General features: G+C 33.1%; 1 protein-coding gene and 1 long non-coding RNA gene across 2 annotated transcripts; one reads left to right on the top strand and one right to left on the bottom strand.

Moving 5' to 3' along the window:
• Nucleotides 1-183: 183 nt before the first annotated feature.
• Nucleotides 184-583, bottom strand: LOC117684551 (uncharacterized). Its single transcript, XR_004598282.2, has 2 exons — nucleotides 495-583; nucleotides 184-403 (listed from the first exon to the last, which is right to left on the bottom strand). It is a non-coding gene; the product is annotated as an uncharacterized lncRNA (long non-coding RNA).
• A 453-nt stretch (nucleotides 584-1036) lies between these two features.
• On the top strand, nucleotides 1037-11274 carry LOC105336767 (uncharacterized). The gene is made up of 9 exons (XM_011441207.4): nucleotides 1037-1082; nucleotides 1187-1252; nucleotides 1331-1432; nucleotides 9695-9742; nucleotides 9826-9891; nucleotides 9998-10033; nucleotides 10129-10197; nucleotides 10310-10378; nucleotides 10551-11274. The coding sequence occupies exons 1-9, from the start codon at nucleotides 1077-1079 to the stop codon at nucleotides 10938-10940; spliced, it is 852 nt and encodes a 283-aa protein (XP_011439509.3). The 5' UTR covers nucleotides 1037-1076; the 3' UTR covers nucleotides 10941-11274.
• Nucleotides 11275-12661: the final 1387 nt, after the last annotated feature.

Below are 12661 nucleotides of genomic sequence, written 5' to 3'. Positions count from 1 at the left end.
GTCTAGACGATCCTTCCAGGCGTTTGTTTGAACCAAACAATGATCCAAAGAACGATCCTATCCCACTCACAATTCTTGTGGCAATGCTCTTAACTGTATCAACTGCATTGTTGAAATACGTTGACCAAGTTTTTCTGACCCATTCATACCGCACTCCTCCCCACTCGTCGATTTTTATAAGGATTTTGTTGCTGCCGGATCCACTTCTCAGGGTGATCGGTAGGTATAAGTAATCATCCATATGGATTTCAACAGTAACATTATCGGCGCATCCTCGTAGTCTCTGGTCCAAGTCGTCTCGCACTTCTGCTAAGGCATCGGAAATGTATCTTTTTCTTCTAACGCTGGGTGGTATCCTTCTTATAGCGGTTTGAAAGACTTCATCATCAATATAATCAAAATCCTACAAATACAACAAATAATGATTAAAAGATAGGAGGTCAATACATTTGGCATATTTCATTATACTTGTTGCATCTAAGAAATTACCTTACCATTTTGGTGTATGTCGCTCAAATGTTTATCTCGGTCTCTCTTAATTTTGCATTCCGGTGCCTTAAAATGAAATGTATCTGTTGTCAAGGTACCACTCTTTCGTCACTGTGTGACGCGTTGCTTATTCAGTAATATATTGGCTAACATAGGTATAGTTAAAGGGACAGTGACACGAGTTAATGAAATAATCTTAAAATTTTACTTTACTAATTTTAATAATTACAAGGCTGAACTCGAAAAAGATTTGATTTTACCATAAATTGAATGTTATTTGTCGGATTACAAGCTTAAAGATGCTTGGTCCGTGTACGCTTCTATTTTAAACAACGATTATTCTGTGTTTGTGTATTATAATAGACAATACAGTAGTTTTCCTGATCAATTAAAACCATATTTCACTGAGAAAAGGATATGCAAAATTTGTTTTAGAAAACAAATATTACATATAAAGGTATGCTTTAAATAAATAGAATTTAATTTTATTTTTCATTGTTTTCAAGTCGTTTATGTTTTATAACAGGTCATCTATTATATTTCAGATGGAAAATTTTGATCTGACAGTATTGAATTTTTTTCGTACAATGGAGGTAAATGGTTTTTTTTATTTCTATCTGATTAGTTTTGAGGACTTCTTTACATAATTAGACTATTTTCAGGTTGATACTTTATACTAGTATATTTCTTACTATAGGCATGTAATGCAGAACAGCGATCTCTAACAAGTGAATTTTTGGAATCGTTTAGTACTTATGTAGAGGTAAGTTAAGCCAGTAATTAGGGTTTTCCCGATACTCAGTCATGCTTGATTGTGCTTATTACTGCTATGTCTTTGCAGGAAATACTTATGGCTTTACATATATCAGTTGGTCCTACAGATACCATCAATATAAAACAACTGCTTTTCCAAGACATTGTCGAGTTAAGTTGCCATATTCAGGTAATTTTTTTTATTTATTGACATTTGTTCTCCAACAAACACAAAAGTACTTACTACATAATTATTCACATTGATGTATAGGATCTTTAAATATAAGTAGACATGTACATTTTCATACAGAGTATTCGACATAAGTCTTATAAATAAAAAATATTTTTTTTTTTTTAAATATTCAGGTAACATACATATGTAGTTTTGATTTTCGCGATCGAATTCGTAAGTTATTTTGCCGATACCTAATTGATCACATAAGTAAACTAAGAGATGAATTCAAATTTATTTGGACATATTTTTCACAAAATAAAATCCTAGTCTCATTAAAAAAAAAGCCTCATGATTAGTACAAAAGAATTTTAAAATTACAAATTATTGTCCATAAACATTTTTATGACGAACAGTTTACAATGCTAAACAATCGGTTCGATTAAGATTCTTTTACACTTAAGATGTCCACCGATATATTCCTTGTATCTAGCAAAAATACGGAGCAAATTTAAAACAATGTGTAAATTTAAAGTAAACTTTATTGAAAATAACTATGGTCGGTATATAGATACTTTTGAACACTCGTTTGTCTGCATGGCCATCAAATCTATTAATATTTTTTTTGCATTCAAGAAAGGTGTACATAGATGAAACTATACATTAATATATACGTGGATTGTTCCTAACAGAGAAATTCCAATTTAGGCATAAATATGATCAATGACGTATGATAACAACACTTCAATCTAAATGTACAGAGAACATCCATTGATAAACAATGATAGCCATTGTTTTGGGGAGTTGGTTTGAATCAACTATGGAGTTACTTTGGAAAAACGAAAGTGTAAGAGCGTTTGGACCTAAGCAAAAAATAATCACCGCTGACAAAACTTAGAACTAAATAATCAATAAATTCAATGTAATTTTATCAGAAGCATTGATTTTAAGGAACTTTATTTATAAATACCCTGAAAATAAATAGATTTATGATACGAGCAACTTAGATATTTTTGTTGTCATATGTATTCCAATGTGGTTCGCTGTTACAGTTGTAACTACTCGGGCTTTTCCACTGGCGAAAAATAACGTTATTGTTCGCCAGCGGATATGGCGGAGCAATTACGATTGCTTGGATACAATTTTCCATAAGGATTTCGATTACTGATACATAATGCAGAGTTGTAGAGTTCTGTGGCCTTAATATATCTTTTAAACAATATGATTCAGTTTGGTTTTTCTATCTATACCTCAACATTCTTATCAAAAAAGGTCGACAATATTCTATAAATACATAATAATAAAAAAGATAACTCTGTCAGTTCTTCAGTACTTTGATTTTTATTTAATTTCTGGCTTACTCAACATAGTCTTGTCCTGGCTCCAGCACTATCTTTTAACGGCAAATAAAGGATACTGTGTCTAAAAAAAATATGCTGGCCTCCATGAAAATGGCGTTAAATAAGTCAAAATTCCGATTCATAATGACGGAGAGCCAAACTTTAAAATTCTCTATGAAAATATATAAAATAAGGAAAAATCACGACACATACTATTGAACTGGTGTAGTATAGAGTTTTATCTGACAAATGTGTGCTGATTCTTGAAAAATTATGCTGGCTTTTGACAAATGGCGTGAATTAGGTAACAAATTTTGGAATTCTTTTCTAAATTCCTAAAATGGGGAATAGGGGTGCGACAAACGAATATTATAAGCTAGGTCAGCAGAATTCTAATCATACATTTAACGAAGGTATGGTTAGTCAGGAAAAATATGCTGCCTTTCAAGAAAACGGCGTTAAATATTTTTTTAAAAATGGCGATTCATTATGGTAGGCATTTAGTTTCTGAAATGGAGAAACAGACCGAATCTAGCAATTATAATTCTTGGCAGCAAATTTTAACATTATACCTGTAAATAAGGTGTGCTAAGTCTAAGGAATCGTACTGGTCTCTACGAAAACGTTATTCGTTAGATCAAAAAAGAGGATAGCAAGATTTTGTAATTTTTCCTAAAGTTTCTTAAATGGAAACGCATGAGACCAACAAATAGAATTCGGATCCATCAAGGTTTATCAACACAATTAAGCGTGCTGAGTCTGAACAAATTTGACGTTTTTCAAATAGACTGGCAGTCAGATTTTATATCTTTCTTAAGGATTTTTTATACCGTAGCATGCATTAACAAACAATTATAGTCCGGTCAAACAAAGGTTTTATTTTTAAAATGGCATATTGATTCTGAGGATATATATCCGGCTTTTACTAAAATGGCGTTATTTAGATCAGAGGGGCTTTAAAAATAGCCAACAGCCAGATTTCATGATCCTCTTTTCATACCTTTTAGAGGGGTAAAGTGTTCGAGTGTCATTTTATACAAAGCTGGCAAATCTGGAACACTTTAACAAATTTAAAAAAGATCACTCCTTACTAAAAATGTTTATTTTCTCCATTTTGTCTTGTTTAGGCGTATTTGTTATGTAAAACTCCATGATTGTATATATCCTTCTTGTTCATAAACCTTTCTTTTTTTATTTTACTTTATACCACGGTTTCTTCGACCTGCCGTAGAAATAGTTAAGAGGATGTGGCACACCCGGTCATTTTTATAGAGTTATTTTTGTTAAATGATGATAATTTTTCATGGGGACTACTTTTTCAAGGCACATGCAGCAGCTTCCTGGGCAGTGTGCAGTCTGTATACATCCAACGACAAACACGTGGTTTATAGGGTAGACCTGTTTAGAGCTAAATATTTTGAGATATGCCGTATCGTTGCCCTTGATGTGTTAGCTAATGAGATAAATAACAAATAACATTTTCGCCGAATATTTTGGCAAGAGAAATAAAAACTGATTTTTGAAGATTTTTTCCTTTAAAGTCTTATATACTTCAAACAATTTCTGGTGTAACACCTTAAGGAGAAAACAACTTCTTGCAAAACTGTCAATATGTATTTAGTCCAAATGTTCTGAGGAAAAGAAAAAGATGCAATGTGTATCCTTATTCAGAGGAATAGTTAAGACCTTTTATGCTGGACCATGCCAGCGTCGATTTCCACCACATCCTCACAACTAAGCTTGCTGATGGATGTTCAAACCTCTTTAAAGCCATATTCATTCGTGTCAATGCTGTTGTAGAGAAAATACTCTAGAACTGCTTATTAGCATTTGGTTCATTTCATTATATGATGGGACAAAACTTATTATTTCTAAATATGTCGAGGAAAAAGACTTACAAAGTGTGCAGAAACAACTACTACCAGAAAATCAAAGAATTCGAGATGTTCTTTAGTTAATTGTTTATAAAGAAATCTTGTCCACTGACACGGACTAATTTGCTTTATTTTTAAAATCACAGAGCCCGAGAGTATGCACCAGCTTAGGAAATGCCTTACACTTGCTTATGAAACACACACTCTGCAAGGTAATATGATAGGGAGATAAGCATCAATATGCAATCCCATATTGCCGTGACCAGTCGAGATGGGATGAAACATTTGAATAATGGTTGTTTGCTGCTGAAATAAATTACCTACGATCTTATTTCAGAAACTGTCTTTGATTTTATACCTTGCAACTGTCCCACAGGTTGTAGAACCTTTATATGTGAGCACAACGTGCCAACTTGCAGTGTAAAGGCATTTGCAAATTCTAAATCAAAAACTTATCATTCCAAAAAGGATTGTAAAAATAGTATATATTTTGTAGCTTGATGAGACTAAGCAGAATCAAAGTACTGTAGTACTGACGGGAGTTGATTTTATTGATTATCATTTATTTTAAAAACAGCGATTTGTGATTTTGTATGGCAAGTAGTATCAGTAATCGAAATATTTCTGAGAAATTGTATGGATCCAGGCAAGACTAAACTCTAGTTTTGTTCAACCAAACGCTCGACTGTCTCTGTTTATCTCCGACAAGCAAGAGAGACTCTGTTTTGTCGGATATTGACGGAGACAGCCGAGCGTCTGGTTCAACGAGACTAGTAAATTGAAGCCTAGCGTATGAATTCTTACGACCTCAAAAAATATATAAACTGTTTGTACCATTTAAAATCTTACTATTTTCATGGTATTAATAAATAGGTTTTCTTGAAAAACAATGCTTCAGAATACATTGCATCTGAATTTATCGATTATTTTCAGGAACTAAGTGTTGTCAGCGGTATTGATTTGTGCTTAGGTCCAAACACTGTTTCACTTTCGGTTTGCCCGAGTTAGTGCATAGGAGAGTTGATTAAAATCAACTCCCAAAAATTAAGACTTTTATAATAAACCCCCTGGTGAATTTTTTTTCCATTTGTAAAAGTCCTCAAATTTAATTGTCACTTACATTTTGGTATCAATAGTATAATACTCGCCGATTTTTCGCTTTTAGGGGCCCTTAAGAGAGATTTATTAATTTGAAAAAATTAACACCATAGTCGTAGAGAGCAATACATTTTTGTAAGCTTGGCACAACTTAATTACGACAAAAATGTTTGCTAGACCAATTTATGATTTTGTATCGCTATTTTTTTTTGGGGGGGGGGGGGCATTAATTTTTATAAAAGAATAATGAAATCTGATTTTCTGCCACTGTACCTGATAATCGCCATTTCTTAAGACCAGCTACGACTTTAATAGTTATATAAAATTTGGATGTTGGCCATTTTGTTTGCCATTTTGACCTGCATGTAAACAAGAGGCCCACGGGCCACATCGCTCACCTGAGGACCAATAGGTATGATAAAATCAGCTTAATGGAGTCATAATACAAACTATCTGGACAAACTACAATAATACATGTAGATCTTGTATAAATAAAATCCATTTTTCCCTGGGTATTCTTATGTTTATAATCATTAGTCCCTTTTCTAACAGGATGATTTTATAGTCATATCATATGTTGAGTATTGCAGTTCTCAAAAAGATCCTTAACAATAGTTTATATATGGGATATAAACGTACATCAAACTCTGAACCTTCTCGTGAGACCAAAGAATTGTCCTGGGGCCAAAGTCTTAGCAATTATGAAGAATCATCTGGCTGATTAGTTTCTGAGAAGATTTTTAAAGATTTACCCTATATATTCCTTTGATAAAATTTGACCCCCATTGTGGCCCCACCCTACCCCTGGGGATCATGTTTATTCCTATGTAAAACATCGACCTCCCATTGTGGCCCAAACCTACCCCCGGGGGTCATGATTTTCACAACTGTGAATCTACACTACCTGAGGATGGTTCCACACAAGTTTCAGCTTTCCTGCCTAATTAGTTTCTGAGAAGAAGATTTTTAAAGATTTACTCTATATAATCATATGTTAAACTTCGACCCCCCCCCCCATTGTGGCCCCCACCTACCTACAGGGGTTATTATTTTCACAACTTTGAATCTACACTACCTGAGAATGCTTCCACACAAGTTTCAGCTTTGCCGGCTGATTAGTTTCTGAGAAGAACATTTTTAAGGATTTACTCTATATATTCCTACGTTAAACTTCGATCCCCCATTGTGGCCCCATCCTACCCCCGGGGGTCATGATTTTCACAACTTTAAATTTACACTACCTGAGGATGCATCCACACAAGTGTCACCTATCCTGGCTGATTAGTCATTGAGAAGAAGATTTTTTAAGATTTACTCTTTATATTCCTATGTAAAACTTCGACCCCCCATTGTGGCCCCAACCTACCCCCGGGGGTCATGAATTTCACAACTTTGAATCTACACTACCTGAGGATGGTTCCACACAAGTGTCAGCTTTTCCGGCTGTTTAGTTTCTGAGAAGAAGATTTTTAAAGATTTACTCTAGATATATTCCTATGTAAAACTTCGACCCTCCCTTTGTGGCGCCACCCTACCCCCGGGGGTCATGATTTTCACAACTTTGAATCTACACTACCTGAGGATGCTTCCACACAAGTTTCAGCTTTCCTGGCTGATTAGTTTCTGAGAAGAAGATTTTTAAAGATTTACTCTATATATTCATTTGTTAAACTTTACCCCCCCCCCCCCCCATTGTTGCCCAACCCGCAGGTGAGCTAAAAAGGTTAAGTTTACAATACAATAAGTTGTTAAAGTTGGTTTCTGGAAGAACAGACTTTGAAAATTTTCTTAATAAATATTGACAAATGTTTTACTTTTTTAATCTTTAGTTTTTAAGATCTGTGTACAAACATAGAATTGTGAGCAAATCTCTGTATCTTGCTTATAATTCGAAGCTTAACACTCAAATATGGTTAGTAAATAAAAATTGTAAACAATTTAACACAAGAAACATGCACTACATGACTGTATAACAAATAAAAAACACTATTTATTTTATCGAAATGAATCATATATATACATGTATATGCCTACATATTTCCGTCAGCGATATCAAACTCTATTTAAACTGAATAAACTCGAGAAAATGCCGAGCATCTCAACAAAACCTATTGCAGTAATCTACCATTACGCAAAAGATAATGCCGAATTACCGATAGAATGAATTGTATTTCAGTAGCCCTACATCAGATTTTGCTTTATTTGCGCAGGTAAACAGTTAATTAACTGTTTGATTTACCGAAGTCTGTTTGATTTGATACGTAAAAATCACGAAATACAGATAATAGTTTCCAGGTTACAAAGCATAAACAATGAAAACGAAACGAAAATCAGAACATGTGTGAAAACTGTCAACGCATTGAAATATTTAGCCTCTATTTACTTTTTTCGATTTACCAAAATCGGCACCAATATATTTTGCATGTTTCAAAATTTCCCTTCGTATGCGAACTGTTGCACAACAAGCAAATTCATCATAGTCAGATCGACCCTTTTTCGTATAATGTCATGGCTGCTTTAAACAAAGAACCTCGTTTCAGAAGTATGGAATACGAGTCTTGGTAAAATGGGTATGCAAACCCGGGCCGTGGCAAAATAAAAGCCGGGGCAAATCGGCAATCGTCAATTCCAAATACGCATTATTTTAAATTTGCAGCAATATTCACAGCGAATACAAATATACAAGTCCATCAAATATCCTGAAATTTTAATGAGATTGGCAGATTAATAACTGCCAATCTTTTGTTTTGCCCAGGCCAAGTCTTGCCTACCCATTTTACCGGATGCCGAACCCGAGGCTATTAAACTTATAGAAACACGCCTTTCCTATATTATTATTTTTGTAATAACTCAGATTTGAAACAGAATTACCCCTTAATGTTTGTAATTTATATTTTCCTTCCCATAAGGATAATTTATGCTAAACTACGTTGAATTTGCCTCGGTGGTTCTTGAGAAGAAGATTTTTAAAAATGCACCCCCCTTTTTCTACAGTTTCAAGGTTTTCTCCGCTTTGAATACAGATCGGACTTTTATTTTTGCAATTTATATTCGCCCTCCCATAAGGATGCTTTGTGCCAAATTTGGTTGAAATTGGATAAGCGGTTTTAGAGAAGAAGTTCAAAATGTAAAAAGTTTACAGACGGACAGACGGATAGACGGACGACGGACAAAATGTGATCAGAATAGCTCACTTGAGCTTTCAGCTCAGGTGAGCTTAAAAAACCGCCAGCTTTGTAATACCAAGCATATTTTTTTTTTCAAACTAGGCACGCCTTATTAAAAAAAACACTTCAATAAACTGAATTATTAATGTTTCTTTCATTGTTCTCCAATTTGAGAAACTTTATAAAAACTTGATGAAATCTGTCTGTCCGCCACTTTTAATCGTCATTACACCTTATTAACGCTTTTGGGGGGAGGCTAGCATATTTTTTTCAGACTCAGCACACTTAGGTACAATAAAATATTATGCTGGTCTATAATGCTGGACCAATTCATAATTGTTTTTCAATAATTAAGAGACATAAAGAAAAAATATTTAGTTTAGTCGTCCGTCATATTTAATCGCCAGTTTGACTTACTTAACGCCATTTTTATGAAAACCAGCAGGTTTTTTCGGACTCAGCACAATTTAATTTTGACAAAAAACTCAATAGTAATCATTTGCCATTAAAAGGTTTTTTTTCGACTTAATCTGACCAAACTATCAAAAAATGTACATGTTAAAAAACACACAGTCTACGCAAATATCATAGAACGATTTGTTGAAAATAGGAAAATATTAAGGCAAGACCGTTTTCTTTATTATCAATGCATAAATTATCGTAGGAAGATGATAAAATGAACACTAAATGGCCAAAACACAAAGCTGCCTAAATAAGGTGCATTGCTTAAACAAAATATTTGCGTGTAAACAATTACAGAAAAGTTTTACATTAACTGACTGATTTTTTTTACTTTTATAGCAGTCACAACAGCACGAAAAAGTTATTTTATATCTAACAAGGCTACAGGTAAGTTTGCAGGTACATATAACTAAAGGGAACTTTAATGAAAAAAAAGTAATAAAAATGTCTCTGTTTATTTTTATTTCCAGGAAGCAAAGAAAGAGCGACTGAGCAGTCTTCACAGAACTATTACAACTTGTAGAGGCAACCTTCAGGTTTCCTAATGTTTATAGAATTTTTAAGCGTTTATATACATTTTAAGTATGAAATTCAAAATCTTGATTTTTTCATAACTAAAAATAAATGAATTCTATCTCCTAGGTAGCTGAACAAGAGCTGCTTCGAAAGAAAATGAAGGTTTGATAAATGGGATGATCTATGCAAAAGGAATTGTTTTTCAAATGGTAATAACCAATCCGTTATAGAATTGTAGTTGCTTTTCTTTGTCACAGGAACAAGAAAAAAAAGACATAATGGATTTTCTGACCATGACCACGAATATAATTCAAGGCATAATAACAGTATGTTTTGTAATCAAATTTCACACTATCTTGAACTATTAAGTCTGAACTGAAATGATATTATTTCGTCTGCATATGAATTAAATATTAAATTCATGTCACTGTTACTCAGAGCAACCCCAATGACAGACATCTGAAAAGTCTAGTAGAAAGAATGAAGGAGCATCGGGGAACTTTAAGTGTACGTGATTTGTTCATAATCTATATAATAATATTCAACAGATTGTTCAAGTGGGTTACATTTTTAAATATCTAATAAAAATGTAGTGAAAATATCGTTATTTGTAAATTAGAAAAATTATTATAATAGTGCTGTTTTAAAAAGAAATCAATCATTGAATAAATTTTGTTAGTTCCAAGACGAATTGTTGGATGTCGAAGAAATCAACAAAAGAAATCTGGGGAAAATGATCGTACGTTACATAGGTCATGAAGGAGTTGATGAGAAACCAGGCCTTCGCCGTCTTCTTCAGGCCTGCATTGACTTCCTTCAAACAGAGGCTGCAGGATTTTGGAAGAATGCATCCATAACCATTTATGACGAGGACGACAACATGTACAAGATCGCTAGTGGAACGAGAAAACATCAGTTTATTTGCAGGATGAAAAACGGGGAACCATTTATAAAAGAGAAAAAATCGGTTTCGGAGCACAAGAAACCTAAACCAAATCACAAGACGTCAACTGAAACCACTCATCATCCATCTCAAAAAGGACAAGATCACAGCTGTTCAGTTTGCTAATTATTTTCAGAATTGTTTTTGTTTGAACTAAACTTAAAATCTTGTGTTTTTATACGGTTCTTGTATTATTATAAAGTTAAATCAACTAATTCATATAAATAATAACATAGATAAATACATGTAGTTGCCACTTTGGGTTTTTTATGTTTTCATTTTATGCATTGCCCATAAAATTATAGCAATGTCAGCCATTACTTGCACCACATAAAGTGTGTATTGTTTACATAGAACATCAATAAATTGCGTTATAAGCGATTGTTCATTAAGTTTTAGTTTTTGTGACGAATTGTTGAGAATTAGATGTTTGTTAAGTCTAGTTGTATTACAGAAAACAAAGGAGTAACTATTCAAAAAACATAAAGAAAAATGTCAAATTGCCTATATGCATGCGCAAATGTACACAAACTTCGATAACTTTTTCACATAGTGAAATACCTTTTATCAAACTTCATAGTTTGTATTGAAAAAAAATATTTGACTTGACGGACTTGATATTTTCAAACATCTTAGTATCATTACAGAATTTTTAAGCATAATCTTTTTTATAAAACTTTATAGAACGTAACTACTTAAATCTTCATACCAAAGTTCTTTCATATACAAGCATAAGTCATTGAAGTCATTGGACATGGTTCTTTAGAATAACAGTATCTGTTTATCAAAACGGGTCAAGAGAAAATTATTTTGAAGAACAATGTGTTATAATTTAAATGAATTCATATTTTTAGATAAAAGTGTTAAACAAATCGATATACCTGAAAATAGAAAGTCAATGATTTCCATTTGGAAAAGTTTACAACTTACCAAGCGAATTCAACAAAGATGAAAACTTACTGTTTTGTTTTTTGTGGGGGTGTAACGAAGAATATTGACCCGGGTTAAAAATGGACCCGGGGGTCATTTTTCAACGTTAAATATTGACTCGGGGGGTCATTTTTCAACGCTGAAAATTGAGACCAAAATCGTGAAATTTATACCCGGGGTCATTTTTCAACGGTATGAGAAAGATTTTTTTAAACTCTGATGACCTCGACACGTTGAAAATTGATCCTGTTGAGAATTGACCCCAACCTCAGAGTTTTGATCTGAACTGGAACTTACTCTACACTGTTTAAATGTACAATCATGTATATATTTGAAAGTAACAGTTTTAAAAAGTTTATACTGTCCGATATATATGCGGACGTGGCTGATTTCTTTTAGGTTGATATGTCCGATTAAACATTTAATTTTGAGACTGAAAATATGATATCCATTTATTATTACAATACTATGTAAATAAAGCTAAGAAGATGACCGTTTGCTTCTGAATGGAACAGGCGAGTAGGGCTAGAACACTTTTTGACATAGAATTGGTTTCCATTCCCTCGTGTAACAGAATTTAAAATTTAAACTTGTCATAATCTCTGATAAATATATCTAATAAATGTATGGCCCATTACCGTCACTTTTCAGGCAATTCAACAGAGCTCTATTCAACAGGCACCTGACGTTGTATATTTTTCTAATAATTGAAAATATATAACCTCTATACTGTTTTATTGGGTAAAGGGTATATATATTTATATTAAGATAAAAGGATATAATGTCATTTACCTATGCTAAGCTTAAAAAAAGTCAGAATATTTCCCTGACAAAATAATTAATGAATGGTTGTCATATTTTTATCCTTTTTTATATATACTGTATTATACATATATACACAGCATATACATATTTAT

The sequence above is a fragment of the Magallana gigas genome, chromosome 7 (assembly GCF_963853765.1).
Source record: "Magallana gigas chromosome 7, xbMagGiga1.1, whole genome shotgun sequence".
Classification (NCBI taxonomy): Eukaryota; Metazoa; Mollusca; class Bivalvia; order Ostreida; family Ostreidae; genus Magallana; species Magallana gigas.
The sequence above is the reverse complement of the archived record's forward strand: the minus strand, read 5'-3'. Positions and strand labels throughout refer to the sequence as shown.